Source organism: Lissotriton vulgaris, chromosome 2_1, assembly GCF_964263255.1.
Source record: "Lissotriton vulgaris chromosome 2_1, aLisVul1.2, whole genome shotgun sequence".
Taxonomy (NCBI): Eukaryota; Metazoa; Chordata; class Amphibia; order Caudata; family Salamandridae; genus Lissotriton; species Lissotriton vulgaris.
This window is the reverse complement of record NC_141687.1, coordinates 1,738,255,123-1,738,281,619: the sequence shown is the minus strand read 5'-3', so window position 1 is coordinate 1,738,281,619 and position 26,497 is coordinate 1,738,255,123. Positions and strand designations below refer to the sequence as shown.

The 26,497-nt window shown below is 41.8% G+C and overlaps 1 protein-coding gene across 1 annotated transcript in view; it reads left to right on the top strand.

Moving 5' to 3' along the window:
* Positions 1-7,727, top strand: part of LOC147733211 (mucin-5B-like) — a 1,334,855-nt gene extending 1,327,128 nt beyond the window's left edge. The window contains exon 31 of the mRNA XM_086956056.1: positions 7,544-7,727. Coding sequence (XP_086812182.1) covers positions 7,544-7,727 — 184 coding nt within the window. The remainder of the gene's footprint in view (positions 1-7,543) is intronic.
* Positions 7,728-26,497: the final 18,770 nt, after the last annotated feature.

Here is a 26,497-nt window from a genome sequence, read left to right as displayed (position 1 = left end):
CACAAAGGAATGTTGATGTCCACTGCTCACCTTTGATCTAATTTTGACTCTGTGGTAAATCTTGGAATATGTTGTCGCTTTTTGGCATGATGGTTCAAATCCTAAAGGTGCTAAAATGTCATAATATTGGAACTTCTTGGAATATCATGGGAATTCATGGTATTATGGTGCCCACCACCCACCCCTAGTATAATACTTGTTAAGATATATTGGTGGTAACTGTTAGCCAATTCTATACATTCATGCTATGAAGATTTACACCCCTTGGGTAAGGCTATCCCTGTTTACAAATAGTTAAGCTTGGCATATTGTGAACATTCATGGCGTTATCCTGCACAACCCTAACATAATGCTACACTTTGGGTAACCGTTGTAATTCCAGTGATGATGAGGCAACGTGGGTCCAATCCCGGAAAGAGTGGAGGGCAGGGCAAGGAGCGGATCAAAGCGCAAGACGGCAAGGAGGTAGCAGGCGGCAGCAGGAGCTGTCTGTGGTCAGTCTCCTTACCAACCTAGTAATATCATAGCGTTCCTAATTGCTCCCAAATCAGGAGACTTCAGGGACCTTAAGGGGCAACAGTGTGGTGAGTTGAGTGGCACAGAGGAGGGTTCTCTTAGGGTTGCCCAACCCAGCTGGTCGGGGCCAGGCTCAGGTCTCAGCGCCAGAGGTTTAGGGATCTGGTCCATGGGTTTTAACTGCCTATGCAGTCATGAGGTTGTGCGCCGGTGCCGCCACTGCTGCCTGCTGTTTGCTTTCCTGTTAGGTCGCTGCCCCATGCTTCATAGATTTTACATTGAGTATTGGCCTCCTTTTCCCCGAAGTACACAGGCAACAATCTGTGCTTGTAAAAATTTGTAAAGATTGTAGAAACCCTGGAGTAATAATTATGGCTGTCGCTAGTTGAACTGAACTCTGAATATGGTGACATTTTTTCCTTATAAATACAATACAATGCAATACAATAGGCCAGTGAACCACAAAGTGCTCAAGTGTAGTAAGAGGCATTAGAGGAACTTACCTCGTAAAATTAAAAAGTGTGCCAAGTGAAAACATCTGAGTCTGCCTGCATAGTTGTGTCTTCAACCACCAACTTGTTAACCATGAGAAGAAAGCATTTGAGGCACAAGCAGTGTGACAGCAGTTTTGAGGCATTGCTGCCAGGGGTTTGAGCTTGGGGGAAGCGGAGATGGTCTGGCTAGGTCAAGGTACTGTCTGTAAGACCTGTCAGCTCGCCTTTCTTTGCCCAATCCAAGAGCAGTCCAGAAGACAAGGGAGGTGAAGAAGAGGTGAAGAGAGACTTGGGCACACATACATCAGCCTCAAGTGGTGCAACAGCAGTGTTTAGGGGCTGCTGCCGTGAAGCCGAGAAATCCTTGCTAGGTCTAGGTGCAGTCTGCGAGCCCCTTGAGAGCTCCCTTTTCACTTGGTATGAACACCAAATATATTTTCCTCAGTCAACTCAACATTCTCAAGATTTATCCATGGTTCTCACAAGCCTCTTATTCTCTGTCAAATTTGTCAAGGGAAAATCAAAGTTAACCATAGAACTCCACTGGTACTAAATAACAAGGCAAAACAGGCCGTGGATAACATAAGATCTGGTAATTTGTGATGGTCGACACAGTCATTGTAAAGGTGAAAGAAATTCAAGACTGAGTCATCAGAGTGTATATTAGCTCACCAACAATCAAAAAGTCCTATCCGGGTGCTCGTTTTCAAGCCTTGCAATTTCACCACTGGGCCATTATTTCTGGCAGTTATTTCTGAATTCACAATTACCCCAATCCTCTATTGTGGATTATTTTAAATTTTCAGGAATAGCATCAGAAGGAGACATAAACCATATGAGAACTTAAGCTTTGGGTTTGTACAATCTAGTCTTAGCTAAAGGTCAGCTTTTAGGATCTCAGGCTTCTTGTAGTGAATTATGTTTTTTTAAGTTCATTGTCATTGTGCAAGTTCACTGTTCTGATTTGGAGACTTTTTCTTCAATATTCCTTTCAAAGAACTCTTTAACTGTGTCTGAACATAGTTATCAATCCTCCTCCCTTCCAGCTTTGCCAGTACTACAAGCTCTGACAAAAGCTATAATTATACCCACTATCTTTCTGACACATGACTTATCAACCCTTGATGAAAGCAGTGAAAAGGCAACATAGACCCTGTACGTCTGGTTTCAACTATGGGAACTAGAACAACTGATTCAAAACCACCCCTTACTCCATTGAAAAACAATTGAAGTAATACCAATGAATATCACTCACTAGTGACTATCCCAATAATGCTTGACCATATGGAACCCACAACTAACTCAATTAAAGCTGAGGACCTTTCCTTTATGGAAAAATATGATACACATATTTCTGATTACCCTCAGGCCCCTAATAGTCCTGTCATGCCACTATATACCATTGGGACAATCTGCTTAACAGCATGGATGCAATAGAAGCAGCTTTAAATTTCCACTCAGACAAATTGAATATTCAGGTAGAATTGCATGATACTCTTGCCCTTTTTGTTGAAGGGGATAGCTTCCATATTACAAAATCCGAGCGATTGAATAGTAAAAGTGAAATCAGTTGACAATAGCCAACTAGTCTCATGCACCTGTTGGATAATGTTTCAAGTCTTCCCATGATAGTTGGTAAGATTAAGCTAAAGATATAACCATCCTGCAATAGTCAAAAACAACAGAATATCTATCTTTTGGTTGAGAATCAAAACAGCAAGGTCAAATCGGTTGTCAAACTCAAGAGTTGTCAACTATATTAGTAGAGCAACATCCGATGACTATTGGAGCTTTGGCAAATGATAGTGAAACTATGGCTAATGTTCAACGACTAAATGCTTCTGAAAAATGTCTCCATGATTTCCACTTTGAAAATACAAGATCGGTAGAGATCCTATTACATGGTTTGTTATCAGTACTCACAGAATCATACAGTAACTCCTGAGCAATCATTACCATGCAAGGAAACGCAGAAGCATAACACACTCAATTGCTACAATTTGCAAAAAGGGCTTAAAAAAAGTGGCAGGTAAAGATTGAGAAACGCTCAAAATAAATCAAAGAAATTAATGAAGACTATAAGTAATGATGAGAAATTAAACGATTGTTATCCAATAGCCAGACTAACTAAAGTACTGTGTCTTAAAAACAAACTCAGCATCTAAGCCATGTATCTGTGAACAAAGCACCAAGAGGCAAATTGAAACAGAGGACTGGACCTGGCTCTCGTCCCTATTATCTGAATCACTTATCACTAACAATAATTGAGGTGCAGTAAAGCCAGATCAACAACAACAGCCAATCAGATTTTGTTATTGGAATGTGCATGGTCTCCCAAGGCTTATGGAGGGTCCAGAGACAATTTTATTCTTGCAAGGTTTCAATATTTTGCTATTCAAAGAAACATGGAGAGCAGAGCTCTCCAATCATTGGCTATCAAATAGATCACTATTAATGTCACACGTTCCTTGTCTAAAGGTCAAGTTAACGGAAGGTTAACAATATGTAAATGAATAGATATTGATGTTGAATTTCAAGTTCTAACCTTTCATTTGACATAGTTGCAATGTATAAAATTCAAACTTTAATTCTAGTTACTCCTAAAAATATTTACTTGAGCACGAGATGGAATAAAAAGATAACCCAATTAACCATCATGCGGGAAATAGTTGAAACAGCCTCATAGCAACTAAAATGTTTGGCAGTCCTAAACTTGTTGTGATCAACTCCATCATTGTGGCTGTTGTTGCTCAACGAGTATGCCTCTAAGACCTCAACCATGGTTTTGATAGTCAGTTCTTCTCAATACAGCTTTATAATAGACCACACTATAATTTCAAAGGGCTTGCTAACTCATGTTCTTGTATATGCTATAACACCAAGATTGGAAAGTGACCATATGCCACAAGATTCTCTCTTGGGCTGATCCATTTGCCTTCGCAGAAAGCCAATGTCCTATACCAAGTTGCTGCCTCATACAACCTAAAATGTTTGGTTTGGAGATTTGATAAACAGGAAGAGATCTTGTGATATGCTGAGATATTAAAAGAGAATGATGCTCCTAGGATACTGAAAATACGTCGCAGGGCTCTCTGGGTGGACTATTTACCCATCTGGTATAGATCACAACTGGTAATCACTACTGGTCATGGGGATTCGTGGTTGAACAGATTACTGGGAAACTCAAAGGTGAAACTGGATGATATTCTTATGAAAACCAGCTAAACCAAACTGCGTCACTTAGTGGGTTGTGATACGTCATATTACCCGACTACAGAGCTGCTCAAAAAAGAAGAAACAACAGTACTCTGGGAATTAATTGGGTCAAATGGGACACCAGGCCCAAAAGGCCTCCCTAATGCCATTTTCTGGGTCGATACAGAACACTGGTAACTAGTATTGACTCTCTGTTGTAATGAAGTTATCTTGACTGAAACTGTCCCAAAATCATGTCAAGGGAAGTATCTTGCAATGCAACTATTTACCAAGAAGTTATCGCTTAATTGCTCGTACAGACGTTGAAGTAAAGGTTTTTTGCTTTAAATTTATTAGAGGAGCTAGAAAATTGGGTAGCAGATCCGAACCTTTAATCAGTGAAGGATTTCACAAGTGTCAGTCAACATCTATCAATTTGCTTGCTGTAATGGTATTGGTTGAGTCTACGATATTAAGTAAGCAAAAACACTTCAAGTCATTTATCGATCTAAAGGTGGCTTTCGAAACAGTTCCTTGGTTTGGACACCGTACTGCTGTTCCCCCCCCCCCCCCCCCACCATATTATGATGGTGGGGGGAATCATTGGGTAAGGGTGGCAGTTGTAAAGACCGTCCGCAACGGTTGTGACCGGCGGTCCCTTTCCGACCGCCTGTCAGAATTAAAACATAGCCCAACATGGCGGCCGTGCCTTGCATTCGTTTTGCGGCAGACAAACCGCAGCAAAACAAATGGTGGAAATGGATTAAGGGGCCTGTAGATTCCCTGGGACTTGGTCAAGTGCACTGGGGGGCACCTATGGTGGCCCCTTACATATCTCTGCACCAAGTGGCAGGCATTGCATGGTGCCTGCCACGTAGGGCAGGGATATGCAAGTACCTTCATTTTTACATTGTGGCGGGAGCTGTTGAACGCATCCCTGCCACAATGCAAAATATAGGTTATGCCACCACCATGGTTGCGGTTGCATCGTAATTTGGATTGTGAGGAGGCCACCTCATGGGGGCCAGTCCCAAATACAAAACAATGGCGGACGGACAGAAGTCTGTCCGCTATTGTAATGAGCCCCTTAGAGTTTATCTAAATAAAGACGAGAAGCTGAAATGGCTACATCAATGGTCAAATAGTAACCCCAGGATTTGTAGCTACACACAGGAAAGTCTTTTGCATTTAGTATGTATTTGTCCAAGTTTATCAAGTGCCTGTCAAATGTTGTTAAAACCTTTTTTCTGAAATGCAGGGGAAAAAATGTGTCATCTAACGCTTATTCTATATTTACCTGGTAATTCCATTCCAGTACCATGCCAGTTTGTCAAGTGTTAGGCCAAGACTGGAATTTTTTTTTCAATTTTAGCCTAAGTTTCTTTATCGAAAAGTCTGCTGTCTGTTTGTTTAAAAGATTACTTGAATTAAGCATCTTTAAGTAATATTGATCCATAGTGTTTTTATATAGTTTTTGTGTCATTTGTAAATTGACGAGAGTGTAAGACACGCACCGCGTTTTATCATGGGTTGTACTCTGTCGCGTGCAGCTAGGGCTTCGCTTTCTGTTCCACTAAGCGTTTAAGAATAATCTATAAAGCAAATCCTGTTAGGGTTTGTCCCCCATTGCACAGTGTATATTGAACTCTCTGTAACAAAAATTAACAGGTCTGATTATGCGGAACTATCCTCTGTATTCCATTACGTTTAGCATTTATCAGTATTCCAACATTAAATCTAGGATGCACTGCAGTGATGATGGGTAAAAATGTTGGTTGAGGGTCTAGTTAATCATATTCTATCTTGTCGGTAGTTCGATATCTTGTCAGTGATGTAGGAGAAGGAGTGGCCACCGCTGTTGAGGTAGGCAGGTCCTAGGAATCAAATCAAACCTTTTGAAAGTGCACATCGCCCTTGTTTAGAGAGAGGTATAGATATGGAGCTAAAGGTGTCAGCTGCTGTTTACTAGCATTGCTGGAATTTTTCATTGCTAAAGTTATTTAATTCTTTTGAATAGGACCTCTATTTAAAGTAGAATCAGTAAGAAGGAAAATAGAGAAGTGGGTGTAAAATGGTGGGGGAGATGAGCGAGGTATGGGAAATATAATGTTATGAGCTTCATATTTACATATTTCGATTGACATATTTCAGATTTAATATACTTTACCCATTGTAAACAGCGGAGAGTTAACTAGTTGGGAGGCAATAGACAACTCTGGGCAAGGTACAACTCTTTCTGTATTTGAGATTGAATAGGTGGACGTTTGCAGTAGATATTAGGCAGACGTTCAGCCTGAAGTTCTCTGGGGAGGGACGTACACTAAAGAGGACAAGTTAATTCCACTGGCATTATCTGGAAAGGAGTCACTGTGTAGTTTGAACATGGATTTGTGATAGAGGTCATTGGATGATAGTGCTGTGATGCTTGTAGAAGTCCTAGGAACTGTGTAAGGTGAGATGAAGTGTGTTGCTAAGAAGATTACAAAAATTTTACTTTGATAATTTCCTACCACCCAGGTTGGTGGTGGTAGGAAATGATCGGTATGTGATGTTTCAAGGAGAAGAAGGAGTCCTGCAATAGACACACATTGGGGTTATCGCCTCTGATCATCACCAGGGTATTTTTAAAGGAGTTACAGACATATTTTTTCGGATGGAACGTGGCTTCAGAAGCTCTGGAGGTGATGAATACTGGAGGTTAGAGTAGTAGAATTTCAGGGGCAGATCTCAAGATCAAAGAGTAGCATGCGCTCAGGATGCTGGGAACCATTTATTTCAGCTGGGGTGAGTTTAGCATGAGGGTTCAGGTGGCTGTCGAATTTCTGATAGCATTGAACTGGTCGGATATTTACCTTTGCAGTTGGGGGTTGAGGGCTGATAAAGAAAGGATTTGTGTGAGAGAAACAAGAGAACAAACCGTTGCCACACAGGATGGTCCTAATACCTCAGATATAAGTTATAGCCGCAGGCCTTAACTTGCAATGTGTTTGACTGACATCCCGACTCCTCTGTTAATGTATTGTTGTTTGAGACCATTCTACACTCTACAGTCAACATCATCAATGTTCTCTAAAGATACCTCTCCAATAGAAAGATAGAATTTTTACATTTACATGTCTGACTGTAAATCTGTTAATCAAAAGGCATGAAGTAAAAAAGGTTTTGTTTTGTTTTACTTCCCTGATTAAGAAGGGAAGAGGTCTTACCTTCCAGCCATTGGACTTCTGAAAGGTTTGCACACTGCGTACCATGTCATCATTGGCCTAATTTGCCATTCCTTGTGTTTTTTCTGGTCCTGAATACATTGTCTGATGAACATCATTTTCTCTATCATCCAGGTATTCGCATGAGGCTGGGGCAATGAGACACAAATGCTTCTGCTGCCTTGAGATCGAGACCCGCAGAGCTGAGGTGGATCTGCTGTGCCTCGACGGGAGTAGCATCAAGTACAGCTATGTGTACGTCGAAGAATGTTCTTGCACTGAGACCCAATGCCAGGCATTTCAGCCAACTTTACCATAGAGAACTGGACATCACTCCCTTTTGGAAAGGCAACATTGCGTTAGACGGGCAATGATTTCTGATTGGCACTGCGTGTTGCAGTCTGTAGAATTGCTTGAAGGGAACCGCTGTGCTCTAAAAAAGGTAGAGCCGGTTGAATTGAATTGCTGTTCTGAATATTGTCGATTTTCTGTGGAATAGAAACAGGTTTTACGTGGCTGCTGCCTTCTGTTTAATAAAACCGATCTACTTGTAGCTCAACTGGTCTTTCATTGACTTTCAGCTCATTTATTCGACTCCTGCCCTTTTCAAGTTTGCAGAACACGCCTTGGTGTGCACAATAAGAGCTGCTTGAACAGGCAGTTTGGTTAGAATCTTCCCTGCAATGATTTGCAGAACCATTCAAAAGTTTAATATCATTGAAGTCAATCGAAAGCGAAAGGAGTATAACACTAAAACAAATCAACACTGCCAACGTACTGTGTCTTAGCAATGGCACTATCATGGTTTAAAAAAATACAAAATGACACTGTCTTAGCAATGGCGCCAACAAGGTTGTAAACAAGCATTTGCAATGCAAATAGGTTGTGCATTTGTGAGTTTAAGCTATTGGCATTGTAAATGACAATGCCTTTTATTTAGGTTTTAAAAACCAAAACATAAATAAAAGGCATTGTCATGTACAATGCCAATAACTCATACTCAAGTCATTGCAAGACCTAATGCGTTGCAAATGCTTGTTTTTTGTGGAGGGAATATCCACTATGAGGCTTAGCCGATGAGTTAACTGAGCTAGTGTTGCATTTGAGATCATTTGATTGGATGGATGAGAATTTTTGGGGGTTGGGGAACGTTGATCTAGCCATGTCATCCTCTGTTCTGAAGGGGTTGTTTTCAGTAGCTGTGTGAGGCTTTCCCTCCATCTAGGGGGTCACATAGTGTGGTGTAGATTTGGGAGATGACTGAATCAGGAGTCTCCTATTGACTTTCCTGCTCTTGGTTACCACCTATAGTCCATTCCCTTATGCAGGGTTCTTGGTGTCCTCGGAGGCTCTCCAGGAAAAGATTTTACGTAATTGTGGTGAAGATTGTCTGTTTTCATGGTGTTGCTCGGTGTGAAACTGAGGTATTTATTCATTGCAGGTTCTGGGTGAGTGGTCGAGGCCCTCTAGTTTGTGAGGGCACTTCTTGGGAGGTCGGGGAGGGAGGCTGAAGATGAAGAGAATGTGTTAATACCTGCGTTCTGGTAAAAAAGTCTTTGAGGCATGATGACCATCAGGAGAGCAGCAAATCAAGGCCACGTGCTAATTTTGTAGGCAGTTTATCCTTTCACAGCATTAGGCCATTCTATTTACTAAGCAGTTCTGCCCATTAACTCCTTTGCCTGATTGCTGTGATGTGGATCCTTCTCAGCTGCACGTCATGTCCTGCACAACTTTCTGGACTTGGGTCTGCGCTCCGTCCTTGGCCTCAGTGCTGCTGTGATGTGGATCCTTGTCTACTGCACGTCCTGCTGCACACACCTCTTAGCCCTGGGTCTGTGCCCATTCACTCCATGGCCTCGGTGCTGCTATGATGTGGATGCTTCTTGGCTGCACACACCTCCTAGACCCGGGTCTGAGCTCACTCTCTTGGCGCAGAGGGTGTGCTGCTGAGGGTCACTCCTGGGCCTGTGGGGGCAGCCTGCACCGTAGGGCATTGGTATGATAAGTTAAGATAACCACTATCTTCCCATTACTCAAAAATGCGGTTTTGGCAAAACCCAATGACACCCACACTCACTCTACCACCTCTCACGAACTGTTGAGTCCACCCGCCTCTTCTTCGGGAAGGCATTTACTCAATATAAACCACTCTTTGCCACTGGATCATCACAGAGTGGCTCTGTCACCTGTTGAGATGCTGTCCCCTGTTGTCATACCCCAACTAGGAAGGGCCGCACCCCATCTAAACAACCTTTGTCTCTAGATCTTCACATAGTGGCGCTGTCCCCTATTGATGTGCCCCAACCAACTAGACCCTAATCTCAGATGGCGAGACACTTTTCACTCGTCCAACAGCTTGCCAGTCTGATCCTATCCGATCCTCAACTGGAGAGACCCTGTGTGACCTACTGGCTCTTTCTCTAATAACTGATCCCTCGTTCCTCAGCCTTTTCCCAACGACTCCTTGATGATTTCAACCTTCACTGGTCTACCCCCAACGACCTTGCTGTATCTTGCCTTTAATCATTCTTAAATGATCAAGAACTGACTCGACACTGTGACCAGCCAACTCATATTAAAGGGGAGACTCTAGATCTCATCAGCTCAAAAGGGCAGACCATCTCCTTGTTCTCCATTACCCCGTGTGACTGGTCCGACCATCACTGCATCTTCTTTTATATTAACAGGGAGGTGTTGATGAGGAAGGCTCAACCAATGAAATCAAAGAAATGGAAAAGGGATCTCAGATTAATAAACTCTGATTAACTTGCTGCCCAATGTAAATCGGCCCTGAGCTGACTTGCTTGAGGTGCAGTCCTTCACCGACTCCTACAATTCGACCATCTCCAACATCATGGATGCCATTGCTCCAATCCAACAAAAAAATGTCTCAACAAAAATATCCAAACCCTGGTATAATGACAACTTAAACATGGAACGCCGCAACCTTAGGGCAGTTGAGCGTTCCTGGCGATCCAATCCCTCCTCGCACCAACTAAAACTCCTTAGAGAGGCTAGGAGCCTCTACAACAAACAATTTAAGATCGCTAAGGCTGACTACTTCAGACACCAACTGGATCAAGCGGCAAACCACCCCAAAAAACTTTTTGAATTGGTCAAACAGCAATCAATTGTAGGTCCAAACCACTCTGACCCAGATGGCAGCCCACCCTGTTGCGACAATCTTGCTGTTTCCTTCGCTGAGAATACTAGACTCATCTCCATTGATATCGCCTCTAAGAAGGCCCTACTACCTTCCCTCAGGGCTATATCACCCCTTAACCTCTTAGATGAGCTCAGATCTACCAGCCTGATCACCAAGAACAATGTGTCATGGGGCACCTGCACCCCATTCAGTGAAAATGACATCAACAAGATCCTTCAGAATATCAACTCATTCAACCACTTCAGTGACCCTTTGCCCCCAGCAATCTTCGAAAAAATCAAGCATGTACTCACCCCCTCCTGGACAAGGATTGTAAATGCTTCTCTTTCACAAGGCACAATCCTTGATTGTCTAAAAGCAGCCCAGGTGTCTCCTATAAAAAAAAAACGATCGCAGACAAGCTGATCTCAATAAATTCCGCCTTATCTACAACATCCCACCCTAGCGAAACTCATAGAAAAATGCGTAAAATATCAACTTTGTGCTCACATAGAAAATGACCAACTACTTGACCAGCATCAATCCGGCTTTCGAAAGTGACACAGCACTGAATCGGCGCTCACTCACATCATGGACGACATCTTAAAAATGCTTAACCAAAACGAATCCTGCCTCCTGACCCTCCTCGACCTTTCCTTTGCATTCAACACGGTTAATCATGGCAAACTTCTTGCCATTTTGAAAAATAGGATGGGCTTCTCTGGTCAGGTGCTACAATGGTTCTCGTCCTTCCTTCACCACAGATCTCAAAGAGTCAAGGCAAATCACTCTCCCTCCCAGCCCTCTCCAGTTCTCATGGGGGTTCCCCTAGGATACGCCCTATCTCCTATCCTCTTCAACCTGTTCTTGGACCCTTTAACTAAATCATTAAACTCCACTAACTTTCTATTCCACATGTATGCGGACGATACGCAACTCTATTTGAAAATCTCTTCCCGGGAAAAGATCATCTCCCTCCACACTACCCTAATGTCTACTCAAAACTGGTTAACTGAGAACCATTTCCTGCTCAACACCTCCAAAACGGAATTCCTGATCATCTCCCCTCCCAACCACATTCCCAAGTTAGACATGTGGCCGGGTCACCTCACTGCCTTCAACTGCACTCCTCCCATCATAGATTCAGCCAAATTGCTCGGAGTCACCATGGACAAGCACCTAATTATGAAAAATCATATCAGCAAGGTGTGTAAGGGAGAAAACCACTTGACGAGGGCACTCAGACATATCAAACCTTTCCTTCCACAAAATTATTTCTAGCAGGTGGTACGAGCGTTTGTCTTGCCGAGGCTTGACTATGGCAGCGCTACCCTTTGTGGCCTTCCCAAATACACCCTGGCTCCACTAAGGGCATCACTGAACACAGCGGCTAGACTGGTTACAGGCACCAAATGAAATGAGAACATATCCCGAGTTCTAAAATCTCTTAAATGGTTGCCCTGCGAATCACAAATTCAGTTAAAGATTGCAGTTCTGGCGCACAATGCCCTTCACTTCAATAATCCCCGGTACCTTGCGCAAAACTTTGAGCTATCTTGTGGTGCAAGAGCCTCAAGAAGCGCCAGTAGTTTCCTCTTGAAACCACTCATCCTTAGCAAAAAGAGAATTTGTCACAGAGACTTCTCCAGCGCTGCCCCAAATATATGGAACTCTCTTCCACCGGAAGTACACAGAATCTCCTCAATGACGGCGTTCAAATTGGAAGCCAAAAGATTCCTTATGAATAAATTCTTACCCCAATTGGGCTAAGCTCATCTACTCGAAGACACTGTTTCCTATGTCCATTGTACCCTCATTTGTTACTGCTCCTCTTTACCACATACTGTGACTCTCTTCATTAACTGTTTATGCCTGTTTTTTGTATTACCCTCCATGGTGCAATTGTCCTGGAACCTGCGATTAATCCTGCTTTTTGTCGTTGTTGTCTTTTTTACCCCTACTTGTTGACAATTGTGTATTTATGTCCATCCTTCCATCCTATTGTAAAGCGCTCTGATATCCTTTGGGATCTTGTTAGCGCTATATAAAACTTTATTAATAAAAATAAATAAATAAATGATATGAGCAGAGTGGATGAAGCCCCTTCTGCATTTCACATGATTAAGGAGAGGCTGGAAGGGGCAGTGTGCACCGCTTTTGCTAGACATGCCACGGGGAGGGCTCCTTGCAAGGGCAGATGCTGTGCCCTGAGCAGGCCTCCCTGGCAGATCCTGGCATGTCAGGTATCAACAGGGCGAGTCTGGCTGTCACCAGGAAGTCTCAACCCTGGACTAGGGCACTCTTCTGTCTGCCGGTATCCTCCAGCTGCGTGTGCCCCCTCTCTCCGGGGCTTCAGTGTGGGTGCTGGAGAAGTCTGTACTCATGAACACGCCCCAAGTTACAGATGGGCAAAAAGATCTTGAAGTCAAACTTTAAGTGTGGACTAAGCAGGAGGAGAGGTGATTAACACATAAACCCCTTTATCAAATGTCCTCTTTTTGAATGAGGCACAGGGGTTGCAACAAGGAAGTCTGACTATTCAGGAAAGCCCTCAAATGTGGATGTGCATACACAGACTGACTAGCCGTGAGGGGTGGAGCTGCCTGCCCTCATCCAAAGGGAGGCTAGTTTGTAGGTACTGATAGTTAAACATGAGCCCTGATGTAATTACTTGCACAGTGCCCCTTGATGTAGCCCCTAACTGCATCTAGCCTGAAGAAGATCATTAGCAAGTCCCCTCGAGTGTCAGTGGCCTTCTGTGCAGAACACAGAGCGGCCACTGTGATACAAATTGTGGCTTTTGTTCCACCGATGATTGATCATGATCTATGATCTATGTTTAGAGACTCACACCTAACTTGTCGGTTGAGTAGGGGGTCTCTCTACCTTCAGTGAAGCGGCTGCTGTTCTACAAACTTTGGTATACTCTTTAAGCAACCTCCTAAATTGAGAGTTTGTTTTCAGAAAACATAAATGGAGCAGCACTGATATTAAGGCAGCTTACTCCATGAGCTTTGGGGCCATGGTACTTTTTCTCTATCTGGGACTTACTTGCAAAACGTGTCAATACCAGGTTAGGAAAACGAATGACCATCATCCCACCATAAGTAGGACGGGGCAAGGGCAAATATAAGTTGTTCAGCAGGTGGCAAATGTGCCACAGGTAGACGATGTATCTGCTGGTGTAAAATCAACAATTACCCACCTCTAACAGTCATGGAGAGCTGCTATTTGGCAGGGCAGGAAATTGCCAATGCAGACAGTCTGCCAACTCTGAATAACCCCTTTGTGTTCATATTTTGTGATATTTATAGCTCTGCACCCCACCCGTAGTCTGCCCCCTGGAGTACTAGAGGCTGAAACGATCAGAATGACCCTAGAAGATCATCACAAAGCTTTTATTCCTTAAGATGTCTGCTACCAAAATTGTCATCAGATCAAATAAACTAATTCCTCAACATTTAGCTTCTGATCTCACCAGTAGATCTCTGTTCATTTTAGGAGTTCATTCAAACTACAAGCGTGAGTACAAAAATAATTTTTTGTCAACGCCCCTAAATACTTGATCAGCAAAATGAGGTACTCAGATTTAAAATCCGGACATCCACCATGTATTAGTTGCATCACATTTCATGCAAGCATTCAGACCTAAATCTCTATTGAGAATCAAAGGCAGAACGCATCGTTTTCAATGATGTTTTGTGGGAGCTCTGGAGTTTCAACCCATAATGTGGTCGGAGGTCTGCTTATTACTACCAGCATTGAAGGACCGGTTTTGGGGTTTTACCCTTCATCAGTCAGGATACTTTGAATCTGGTGGCGTAGCGAGCACAGGACCCACGTCTGGGCATACCCTAGCTTGGCTGTTTTGGCTGGACTTTTCCCATGAGGCATAGAGCCAAGACTGATTTAGATATGACTGGATCTAAACTGGGGTGGCATGGTGAGCAAAGGAACAATGGATTTAACCCATATCTCTTGACTGGGGTGAATGTTTGATTTGCTCAGCATTCCATCTATCATCTGTATCTCTTTTGCTTTCTCGCCATAAGTGTGCCGGGCATGCCAAGATCTGGGTCCTGGGCTCACTCTGCCACTGGTTTCAAGCTAGCCTGGCTGATGAGGGGTGATGCCCCAAAACAGGTCCCAGGTGCTTGTTTATGGTCTAGGGAAGACTTGGCTTGGCAGTTCGGGCTGGACTGTTCCCATGAGGCACAGGGCCAAGACTGATTTGGACATGGCTGGGCATAAACTGGGGTGACATAGTGAGAAAAAAACAATGGATTTAACCCACATCTCTTGACTGGGGTGAGTGTTTGATTTGCTCTGCATTCCGGCCATCATCTGTATCTCCTTAGATAGGGATTACATAACATTACAATGAAAACTGGAAATAATTATAGCAATTCAATGTTTATGCAATTCTCAAAAAGAATGTGCCCCTGCTGTGAATGCTGGAGTTTATATTAATGGTTCTCATGAATGATCTTTTGAATCAGTGCCTGCAAGGTCTACCCCCTGAGCTGTGAAAGACATATTTTGGAATAGCTTCGTGTATCGGGTTGTGCACTGCCTGGATATTAACTCCAATTTCCACATACACTCCCCTCCTGGAGTGTATGTCAAATAACTTCTAGCTGCACACTTATTACCTCATAAGTGTATCACCCTAGGCACCAGTATTTGTTTGCTGGAATCTCCAGCGAAGTTTTACTTCAACAGTTCAATCAGTACGTTTTTTTAAAAAAAATTACTCCATGTACTTCCTAAGTTCAAATCCAAAGGTTGCTTTATTCACTTTGTATTCATTTCAAAATTCAAGACAATCCGTGTTCCAATGCATTTCGGTGTTTAATCACACCTTCATCAGGGAACGTCTACAATTTAAATAAACAAAATACTTTCTCAGTGCATGTATCAAAACAAACAACATTTCTACGCGCAGTACTGTCAAGTTTTATCTATAGATTAAGTGAACTTCATTCTATCAAATGTAACCATTATCCGTAAGTGTATCGAATACTCTCTAAGTTTAATTACACTCGGGGTTTGCTACTAAGTTTACGCGCTTGTTGCATGTTACTGTGGGCGCTACCCCTACTACTCCGTGAATAACGGTTAACTCTATGGAGGTAATCCCCGCCAATGCTCACCTCGTTCAAATAGTGAAATCAGCTCATTCTGCTCCTGCGGAGTCGTCCTACTCCGTTCGAAGTTCGAGTAATCTACTCTCACTACGCGCTGGTACGCGCGTGCGCTGTATGTAGGTAAAACTTTTTTCTGTGTTCTAACTTTATTGTTCACTACGCTGCTAAATTACCGGCTCGAGCGGGCCCATCAATATAACTTTATGCAGTTGTGCTGTGCCTATAACGCAACATTAAGTTCAGATAATGCAATATAACTTAAATGGTACTAGAATTTATCACAAACAACAAGTAAATTCAGTCCTGTCATTCATTCCATTGGGCTTCAGACTGCTGAGGTAATAAATCCAATAGTTTTCTCTTTTTAAGAGGTTTTTCTTGTTCATTGTCCCTTCTTTTTTAGGGACTATTTCCAATACACATGCCCTTAGTTGGTTGATGTTGTGATGTTTTTCAACAAAGTGCGTGGCCACTGTTGATTTCGATGATTGTGTCCTTATGTTACTCTTGTGCTCGTTGAGCCGAACTTTAAGCTTTCTTTCTGTGTGGCCTACGTACACGCTGCCACATGGACATTTTAGTAAATACACTATGTTGGTTGTATCACAAGTGGCATTCACTCTTAGGGGTATTTTATGTCCTTTCATCGGGTGATTGATGCTTGCACCCTTCATAATGTTGTGGCAGTTTCCACAATATAAACATGGTTCTGTTCCTTTAAAGGTCCGTTGACTAGATTTTTGTGTTGGTGTTGTTAACAGTTCTCCAATGTTTTTACCCCGGGTGTGAGCAAAGAGTGGTTCCTCATCGAATATACCTTTGAAGTCTGTTTCTAGTTTGACGATCTGCCAGTTTTTGTGTATTATTCTTTTGAACTGAGCACTCACGTTAGAAAATTTGCTGACACAGGTTATTCGTGGCTTTTTCTCTGTTTGTTTGTACATTGGTAATTCAGTTCTGTTTTTTTTAAGAGCTCTCTCTTTGGATTTTTTGATGATATCCTCCGGTTATCCCCGTGATAGGAATCTGTTGCCCATTATGTTCAGTTGCTCTTGACGGTCATCATCTTCCGAGACCAATCTTATAACCCTGAGGAATTGTTAGTAGGGAAGGTGGGTTTTGAGTGACTGTGGGTGATGACTCTTATATTGTAACAAATTGTTTCTATCTGTTGGTTTCCGATAGAGATTTGTTATGAAAGTGTTGCCCTTTTTGGTGATTTCTACGTCCAGAAATTGTATTGTGGTTTCGTTGATGTTCCAAGTGAATTTTATTCTGTCATTCCTGTTGTCCAAAATTCCTAGTTGTTGTTCTAGAGATGCTTGCGTCCCCTTCCACACTAGGAAGATATCGTCTATGAATCTCACGTAGGTGAGAAGATGAGTGGCCCATTCCTGGTTATTGTAGATATGTTCTTCTTTAAAAGATCCCATGAACAAATTGGCATACGCCGGCGCGGCGCAATTGCCCATCGAAGTTCCATTCAGTTGGATAAACCAACGGTTGTTGTAGGTGAAATAACTGTTCAACAAGGTAAACTGCATTAGTTCCATCAAAAAGATTTGTAGGTCTTCTGGGTAAGAGCTATTCAATAGGGCTTTCTCGATAGCCTCCAGGCCTTCTTTGTGTGGGATAGCAGTATACAAGGTTTTTACATCTACAGTTGCCATGATAGTGTTGTCTTCCAATTTCACCTGTTGTAGTCTTAACAGAAAATCGGTGGTATCCTTGATGTGAGATAAGTTTTTATTGACCAACGGTTGTAAATGTTTATCAATGAATTTTCCAACTGGTTCATGAATACTCATCTTTGTCGATACTATAGGCCTACATGGCGGGTTGTGCTGATCTTTATGTACCTTCGGTACCATGTACATAGACGGGCTTTTTGGATTTTCTTGAGTCAGATAGTTCTTGGTTTTTTCACTGATAGTTCCTCTTTCCGCAGCTTTTTTCAAAATTATTTGAAGAGTTCTTCTTATTTCTTCTGTGGGGTCTCTTTCTATTTCCATGTATGTGTTTATATCACTCAGATGTGTCATGACAGCTCTTTCATAGAAATTTGTGTTGAGTATCACCATAGCACCTCCCTTGTCTGATTTTTGACAGACTATTTTTTCGTTTCTAGCCATACTCTCAATGGCGCCAAACTCTTTCTTAGTCATGTTTTTATATTTGCTTCTTTTGTTGGTGTTGATTTTACTGATTTCTTGCTTGCATAGGTTTTCGAATAGATCGATAGTTTTGTGTGAAACTGGTGGCATATATGAACTGGTAGTTTTTAATCCTTTTAATTCATTGTCTTTATTTGTCGGTTTGTCAGTTACGATGTTTTCAAAGAAATGTCGGAGTCTCATTTTCCGTGTTAGTTTAAAAAGGCTAACTTCAAGTTCCAACTGGTTGGTGCGTGCGCTGGGTACAAATGATAAACCACGTTGTAAGGTGTTGATTTGGTGTTCACTCAGGTGTTGATCCGAGATGTTTATTACTAAATTGTCGGTGTCCTTCAATGGTTTTTCTTTTTGTCCTTTTTTGAGGTCACTGTCCTCGTTTGTGGTGGGGCTTTTTCTTTTGTTTTTGTTGCGTCCCCTCCTGGGTCTTCTACTTCTTCGGGGCCTGAGACTAAAAAAGGATCAGCTGTTGAAGTTCCCTCAGTTGGCGTTGTTTTCTCTGGTGGTGTGGTTTTTTGTTGGCTTGGTGGTTTCTGCGTTCTTGAAGTTGATCAGTCGCTATCCGAAGATGAAGTGTCGGTCTGTGATGTATATTGCTTGTTTTGGCGCCTTTTCGCATACACTTCAGCCCACGTGTATACCTCTTGAAGCTTATAATCAAGGGTATCCCTTTTATACTTCCTGAGTTTACGTTCGTTCACTTCTTGAGTATGATGGGCTAATTGAGTATTTATGTCCTCTAAGATTTTCTTAAGTTCTTCTTCTGTGACTCCTTTCTTTAATTCTTCCGTTGTTGTTTCTATTTCTGTTTTAAGTTCCTCCAATATTTTCGCCAGTTCCTCTATGATCAATAGTATCAAATCTAAGCTGCACTTATTGAGTATTGCAAACCAACGTTCTGTGAAAGGTTGAGAGTTTTTACAAAGTGATGGCTTCAGGGCTATTCGAAGGCCTCTCGGTATTCGTTGCGCTTTGTGATATTGAACCATGGTGCTCGCGTGGAGACGTTGATCGATCTCTTTTCTTGTGAGATACATGAGATGTTTTATTTGTTGTTCTTTGTTTCTTGTGAATGTATGTTCCGTTGTTTCTGTTTGAATTAGTGAATCGATTCTTTCACTGGCCTCTGCCGTGAATGCGAAAGTATCTGCCCTCTTGTCCGTTGATTTAGTTATATCTTCGTATTGCATTTTGTTCGTTGGCGTGCTATTTGAACGAGGTGAGAATTGGCGGGGATTACCTCCATAGAGTTAACCGTTATTCACGGAGTAGTAGGGGTAGCGCCCACAGTAACATGCAACAAGCGCGTAAACTTAGTAGCAAACCCCGAGTGTAATTAAACTTAGAGAGTATTCGATACACTTACGGATAATGGTTACATTTGATAGAATGAAGTTCACTTAATCTATAGATAAAACTTGACAGTACTGCGCGTAGAAATGTTGTTTGTTTTGATACATGCACTGAGAAAGTATTTTGTTTATTTAAATTGTAGACGTTCCCTGATGAAGGTGTGGTTAAACACCGAAATGCATTGGAACACGTATTGTCTTGAATTTTGAAATGAATACAAAGTGAATAAAGCAACCTTTGGATTTGAACTTAAGAAGTACATGGAGTAATCTTTTTTAAAAAAACGTACTGATTGAACTGTTGAAGTAAAACTTCGCTGGAGATTCCAGCAAACAAATACTGGTGCCTAGGGTGATACACTTATGAGGTAATAAGTGTGCAGCTAGAAGATATTTTGGAATAGGACAACTGGGGTATTGAGATTCTTATTATTAATATTATTATTCAGCATTTGTAGAGCATATGGCTCCTCTCGGGCATCTCAGTGCTAGCGACTGAACAGAGAGACTGGTGGAGGTATAGGGCTGATTGGCCAAAATAAGCAGGTTTTAAGAAGTTTGCGTAACAGCAAGAGATGGGGTTAGACGCAAAGGTGTGGGGTAGTGTGTTCCAGAGTTTTGGCACATTATAGGAAAAGGATATTCCTCCGCTTCTTATGCTCCTGATTTTGGAGAGAACTGTAAGGTTGAGATTAGTCGATCTCAGGTCCTATTTAGGACAATAGGGGTGATGAGGGATCTGTTAATGGCTGGGCCAGTTCCCCACATGGTGTAATGGGGAATACAGCGAGCCTTGAATTTTACTCTTTTGGGGATTTGCAGCCAGTATAGGGTCTTTAGTAGGGGTGGGTGGAATTTGCGTAGTTGCGCTACGCAAAGCTCCACGGGCACGCAAAAGTTCAGCAAAAACACAGAAAGGCTTGTTCCGCCCATTTGCAGTGCTTTTTTCCTGTTCACCAATGCTGTTGCATGCTCGTGGAGAAATATCTCACTAACACACATTTTGTAAGCGTAAACAAGTAACAAATTCCGCGAAGCTGTGGATCACGGAATTTATGGCAATGCTACGTCCTCTGCCGAACACAAAAATGCCCAAATTCCGCAAGCGAAACAGAATTTACCGCCCAGGCCTAGTCTTTAGAGCTGGTTTGGCGGACTGGGTTTTTGGAATCTCGAGCAGCATCCTGGTGGCACACTTCTGAGCAACTTGGAGCTTCCTTAATGTTGCTTTAGAAGCCCCTACCTAGAGGGAGTTGCCTTAGTCCAGTCATGATGGGACCAAGGCCTGAATCAGGATTCTTTTTGCAGCCTTTGGAAGGAGAGGGAGGACCTTTCGAAGTAGTCTGAGTGTACCAAAGCAGGCCCCCGTCACCTTCACTGCTTGGTGGTCAAACTTGAGAGAATTGTCTAACCAAACGCCCAGACTTTTTATCCTAGTTTTAGGATTTGAAGGGGGCTAGGCACTTGGGCCATATCTGTTTAAGATCCATGCTGGAGTGGTTTCGTAGGAGCATGAGTTCTTTTTTTCCTCCATTAAGTTTGAGACAGGAGTGCTCCATCCAAAGGTCACTTTCTCCAGACATGTTTAAAAGTCGGAGGGGAAGTTACGGGGACCATTGAGAGTAATGACCAGCTGTGTGTCATCCACTTAGGTGACAATTTGAATCCTGTGAGGCAGCATGATCTTAGCGAGTGGCCACACATACACATTAAACAGTGTGGAGCTCAACAAGGAACCCTGCAGGACTCAGCAGCTGAGCGCCAGTTGCCTAGACATTGAGTCCCCTGAAAATACCTGAACGGTTCTGACGCGTAGGTATGATTGCATCCAGGTGATAGTCTCATCTTGGAACCCTAGCCTCCTGAGTCTCTCTAGTAAGATGGTAAAGTTGACTGTGTCGAAGGCTGAGCTTCAGTCAAGGAGGATGATGGCTACTACTCCTGCTTGATCTACGATTCGCTTAGTCTTCGATCACAGCAAGGAGAGCTGTTTCTGTTCCAAATTTAGGACATAACCCGGTCTGGGTGGAATGCAGGAGGTAATTGGTTTCTAGGATTTTTACGATCGCCGACAGGAACAAGATTGGGCAATAATTACCTAAATCATCTAGATCTAGATTGGGTTTTTTCAGTAAGGCCTTGACCATGGCATGCTTCCATGGACAGCAGACTGATCCTGTGGATCACATACACAGCCTGCCAGCTTGTTGTGGAACCTAGCTTCTGAGGCCTGAGGTGCTTGAATATTTCTGCAACAGAGACAATCTGCTGTCCAGTGGTACAACACCGAGTAAATTGGTGAAATGAAGAACTTTAGCGGACTTGGTTACTCTTGTAGGGATCTCTCTGCAGCTTTACTGAATTCAACTGGGTTCAGTAGAATGAGTTTTGTAGAAACCGCAGCACTAATGTGAATTTTTGCATAAGTTAAGATTTTGGCGTAAGTCTATAAGGGGTGGTTTCTGACCCAGGGGTGACATGGAAGAACTTGGTTCAATGCACCAGCAATGAATGTGAAAGGGAAGTTATTGTAGCCCTGTAAAACACTTTTCAATGCCTGATTGATATAGAAGTATTGTTTTTGCATTACTAACATTCCCATAAAGGGATAAGGGCACAACAACAAACATTATTTTATTATTCATAGCATCACACACACAATACTAAGACGAATCAAGATTTTTAAGTTAAAATACTACACAGAATATTATAAAAACAGCAATGACATATGTTATAAATAATGAGAATAAATTGAATATTTTTAGCATTGTTAAAATGTCATTGGAATTTAATCTAGAACCTAACAATCTATTGGCTATTTTTTTGTGCTGTGGTATGAGAGCATGGAAGGCTGAGCAATTTGCAGACTGGAGTTTCTTAGGGAGTAAAGGCCAACTGCATACCTCTTTTATTGCAAATACTGTCCATATCAGAGGAGGTCTGACTACATTCCACAATAAGGGAAAACACCCACTGCAGCAGCATATCGAATGACTGCTGCTGCAGTGGGTTTTTGCCTTCGCAGGGAACACTGTCTTCACACAGTGAGTCGATCTGCCTCCTGGACTTGGTATTATTAGCTCCAGGCTTGAGGCAAGATGTAGCATCCTCAAAATGTGAAGCATGCTGGCAGCAGATGTGACCATCTCTAGCAGAATCTCAGGTGATAATCCAGGCAAAGGATGTCTCCAGAAAGGTCCTAAATAAGATGGAGTCAGGCCATAGGACTTTATGTAATCCCCGGCTTGTATGTCTCAATGTGATGTCATTGGGATGTGTCTAATCAATGAGATTTGACAATTGTGAAGAGAAATGTATCCCCTCAAGTTATCCTCTGCAATCATCTAGGATAAGATACATGTCCAGAACATTTTCATGTAATATATTTGTAGTATAATATAATATAAAATCCATTGATGCATTGCAGATATAAAAGGTAAATAATACATATGTGAGAATACATAGTTCACATAGTGGAGCATGAATATTTATAATACTTGTATTACAGTTATTAATGCCAAAATCATATTTCACAATCTAGCATGTTACATGTGTTGGCAAAAATAACATACCATCGATAAAATAGAGATGCCAAATTAAAAAAAAACTGCTTTAAAAGAAAAATCTAAAAACGTCCAGTAGGAACAATTTTTTTATCTCCAATTTTTGGTTTGCATGGACTTTAACTGTAGTTATGATGAATACTGATGATTCATTGACTGACTTAATTGTTGAGCTCACTCCTTACCAGAGAACATGTCGAAATCGTCAGGTGCATACACAGCATATGTGTGGTCTTTGCCAGGGTTGGATTGGGATTAAAAATCGGCCCGGGCACGCATAAACAAATAGGCCCACATTTGTATAATGCCTTCCCTCAAATCACTGCTTCAGCGTAATTTTACATAAAGGGGGGGCGGTTAAATAAAATATGCACGCATCAGCTTACACTAGCGAAACACACCTGAAAACAAGTGAGGCCACTTCTGCTCAGGCCCCCTGCCCCACTCAGTATGCCTACATTAATGGGAGGCCCAGCGAGAGAAAAGGGGTGACACCTCTACCTGTTGCTGCTATACGGGAGGTAATGAGTGCCCATCTCCCTCCAGAAAGGCCATTTAGACACCCACTGTGCCGCTAGCGGTATAGTCGAACAACAGAAACAACGCCCAAATCGGCCCCGAGGCTGCTCAAAAGCAGCCCTCGGGTGGAACTCGGACCCCGGCCCCTCGGGCATTGCCCGAATGCCCCGTTACCAATCCGACGCTGGTCTTTGCAAAGCCATACAGGGCATGTACGTAGTTGACAGTTGGTGTGCTAGATAGACCTGCAATTGGTTGCTTGTCTGAGGTATTTGATGTGGGTTGCGCATTCTTTCCGGGGGGCTCAAAGAATAACAAAAACTCAATTTATTCGTCAATAGCTGCATCAAAAAGTGCCACTGGTGATACTGCCCTGTCATAGTTGGCACTCTGTGTAAGTGACATGTGCATTCCTCTGCATCGTTTCTGGTTCTAAAGCAGAGGTTGCAGGATCATTTCCATATCAAGATAAGCCAGAAGAGGATGCTGCAGGTGTAAGTCCAAGATGATATCAGTCCAACAATGTATGCACCAGAACACAGGATTTACTTGCATAGCATTCACATCGCGAAAGGCAAGTGTTGAGTGTCCTCAATGAGTTCAGATAGCCAAGCACGTCCCGTGTAGCATGATAGAGTCCGTGGCCGAATAGAAGAAGAGTATGCTTCCATGGCCAAATAGCAGCATTGTGATCAGAAATCCTACAAATAGACTGGAAAACAGAGAATAAAGAAATGACAAAATCAGTCCAAATACTTCTTGAAATCCAGTCTCTAGATCAGATCCAATGTTCTTTAAAAGATGGACAACACATGTTGTCACAGAAGAATTTAATATTGTTTGTACCATCTTCAAAATGTGTTGGGTATTGTGTATGTAACAGACCTTGAATTTCTGAAGTAGTCCTGACAGTCTGCAGACCATAAAATTCAGCTGCTTAAGTCAAAGGGACTTCTTTTTGTAAGAGAACAGACAATTGTTTGTTTAAATCACCAAAATGCATAGATTTCATGCTGATACTACAACAAGGGATGTTCTAACTAACATTTTTAGATGGAGATTACAAGGTCTTTTCACAATACTGTATTGTTTCGGAAACCGTTATCAGGTACAACTGGACAGATTCCAACCAACAGCAATTAACATTTGTTAAATACAAATAAGAGCCGTCATTCAGAAGTTCACAACGTATGGGAATAAATGCAAAGGGGAAAAAGATAAGATACAACTTAACTCTGGTACACATTTCGTAAAAAAAAGATAGGGTGTCACACAGAACGTAGTGTCCATGTGGATATCTGCAATTTGCTGTACCAATAGGCAAAGGGTAATCCTCATTGCCATTTAAACAGATGTGAGTGAAATAACATTTCTGTGAATGGGACAGTTGTGACTTGTGCATGTTTTCTTACCAACCGATAGATTTATATTTTTGAGAATCATGAAAATGGAAGGTTGTTATGGGTAAAGTAATAATATCATGTATTAACCAGGTAATAGGTTGTGTGTCACATACTGTAAATGGTGCATCTTTGACCTGTTCTATACTTAATAGGATGTATTCAGATTCCGTCTTAGCCAGTGTTTTATGAGTGAGGTCAAATGATATGGTTCAAAAAGGAGTTTTCATTAAGAAGTTGCCAAGGCTTTACACCTGATCTAAGTGTTTGTGTGCCCAATTTAAATGTATGGATGCTCTTAACTGCCCCTGCCCCTTTTGAAACAAAGTCAGATCCCCTTTTATGTGATTTTTGAGTATAATCATTTAGAGAGTGTGCACATTCCATCATTGATAACGCATAACACTGTTTGCATGTTTTCATGATCTATTTGCATAATTCTTTCAGCAGCTTCCTTCTCAGAATATGTATTTACTTCATTGTGGATGGAATATACTTATGTGGCCAGGAATCGTTTGTTTCTTTGAAGACATAGTCCCAGAAGATAGTCAGAAAAGTCCATATTTTCACTATTGGAAGAGAAGTGTTTTTTGCAGCTGAAATACTAGAGTGTTCTAGTCATAGTTATGATAGCTTATTCACCCCTATGTGGTAACCACTACAGGTGTCTGTGTATTGTAACGTGGTTCAAAACAGTTAAGTTTGGATCCAGGAGTGTTGGAAAGAAAATGCTGTATGCATGTTTTAGATTCACAAGGCCATAAGCCCAAACATTCTGCATAGAATTGTGTGGAATTGTAGGTATAATACTATTTATATTTGATTCAGACTTATTCATTGAAAATTGCCAATTATTGGACATTTTCAAATTGGCTTTTTGAATAGAAGGTTTCTTTAAATCCTTCATTGTTCAGAATCCTTGACAAGTAGTTTGCTGGATATTTTTGTTTAGAAATATAATTTCTTTTGCTAATATGCAAGTTCAAAATGAGGCATCAACATTTGCCTTCCAATACTCATATCCTCGAATAACCAGGTTTTGACTAAACTCAGTGGAATAAACTAGCTTTGTTGGTAGTGATTAGATTTTTCAGAAGTTACTGTAGCTTCAGTTTAAAATACAAGGCTGATAGTTGTGACTTGTCAACACTCTGAAAGTAAGGACCTTTCTTTAACAAATTAGAATGGCTCTCAGTGGACAGAAGCTCACAATGTTCCCATTGTGTGTAATTGTGCATTTATCTAGGATAGCTAGTCCTATGTAGGAAATAATATGCATAGTGATGATAGCAATACATTTATTTATAATTTGCTGAATTCAAATAAGGATCTTCATTTTTCAAACTATCATATGTCCGCAAATCAGACACCATTCTTTTCACAGTCTCAATGTCCCAATACATTTGAAAGAGAACCAGTTAATATTACATCATTCATTGAAACATTTATCACATAAGGAAATTGCATTGTCTCAGTGGGTCCCGTAATTCGATATGGCATTTTTTCCCACACTATGCCCTTGGAAACAGGATAAACTGTAATATATGCAACGTATAAACCTTTTTGGATTCTGTGGGATGAAGAGTGGGGCTGTAGTTCATGAACCTGTTATATCTTGTGTTTCCCTGCTGCTCAGCTGGTATGCATGTCATATGGAATGTTGGATGATTTGAATGTGAGTAGCTTATGAATGTCAGTTGAGTGAGGGCTGAGCAGCAGGACAGCTGCTCCTGATGGGGTTTCTATCTTATAACTAATTATCTTAATAAAAGTAACATGATCAATCCTA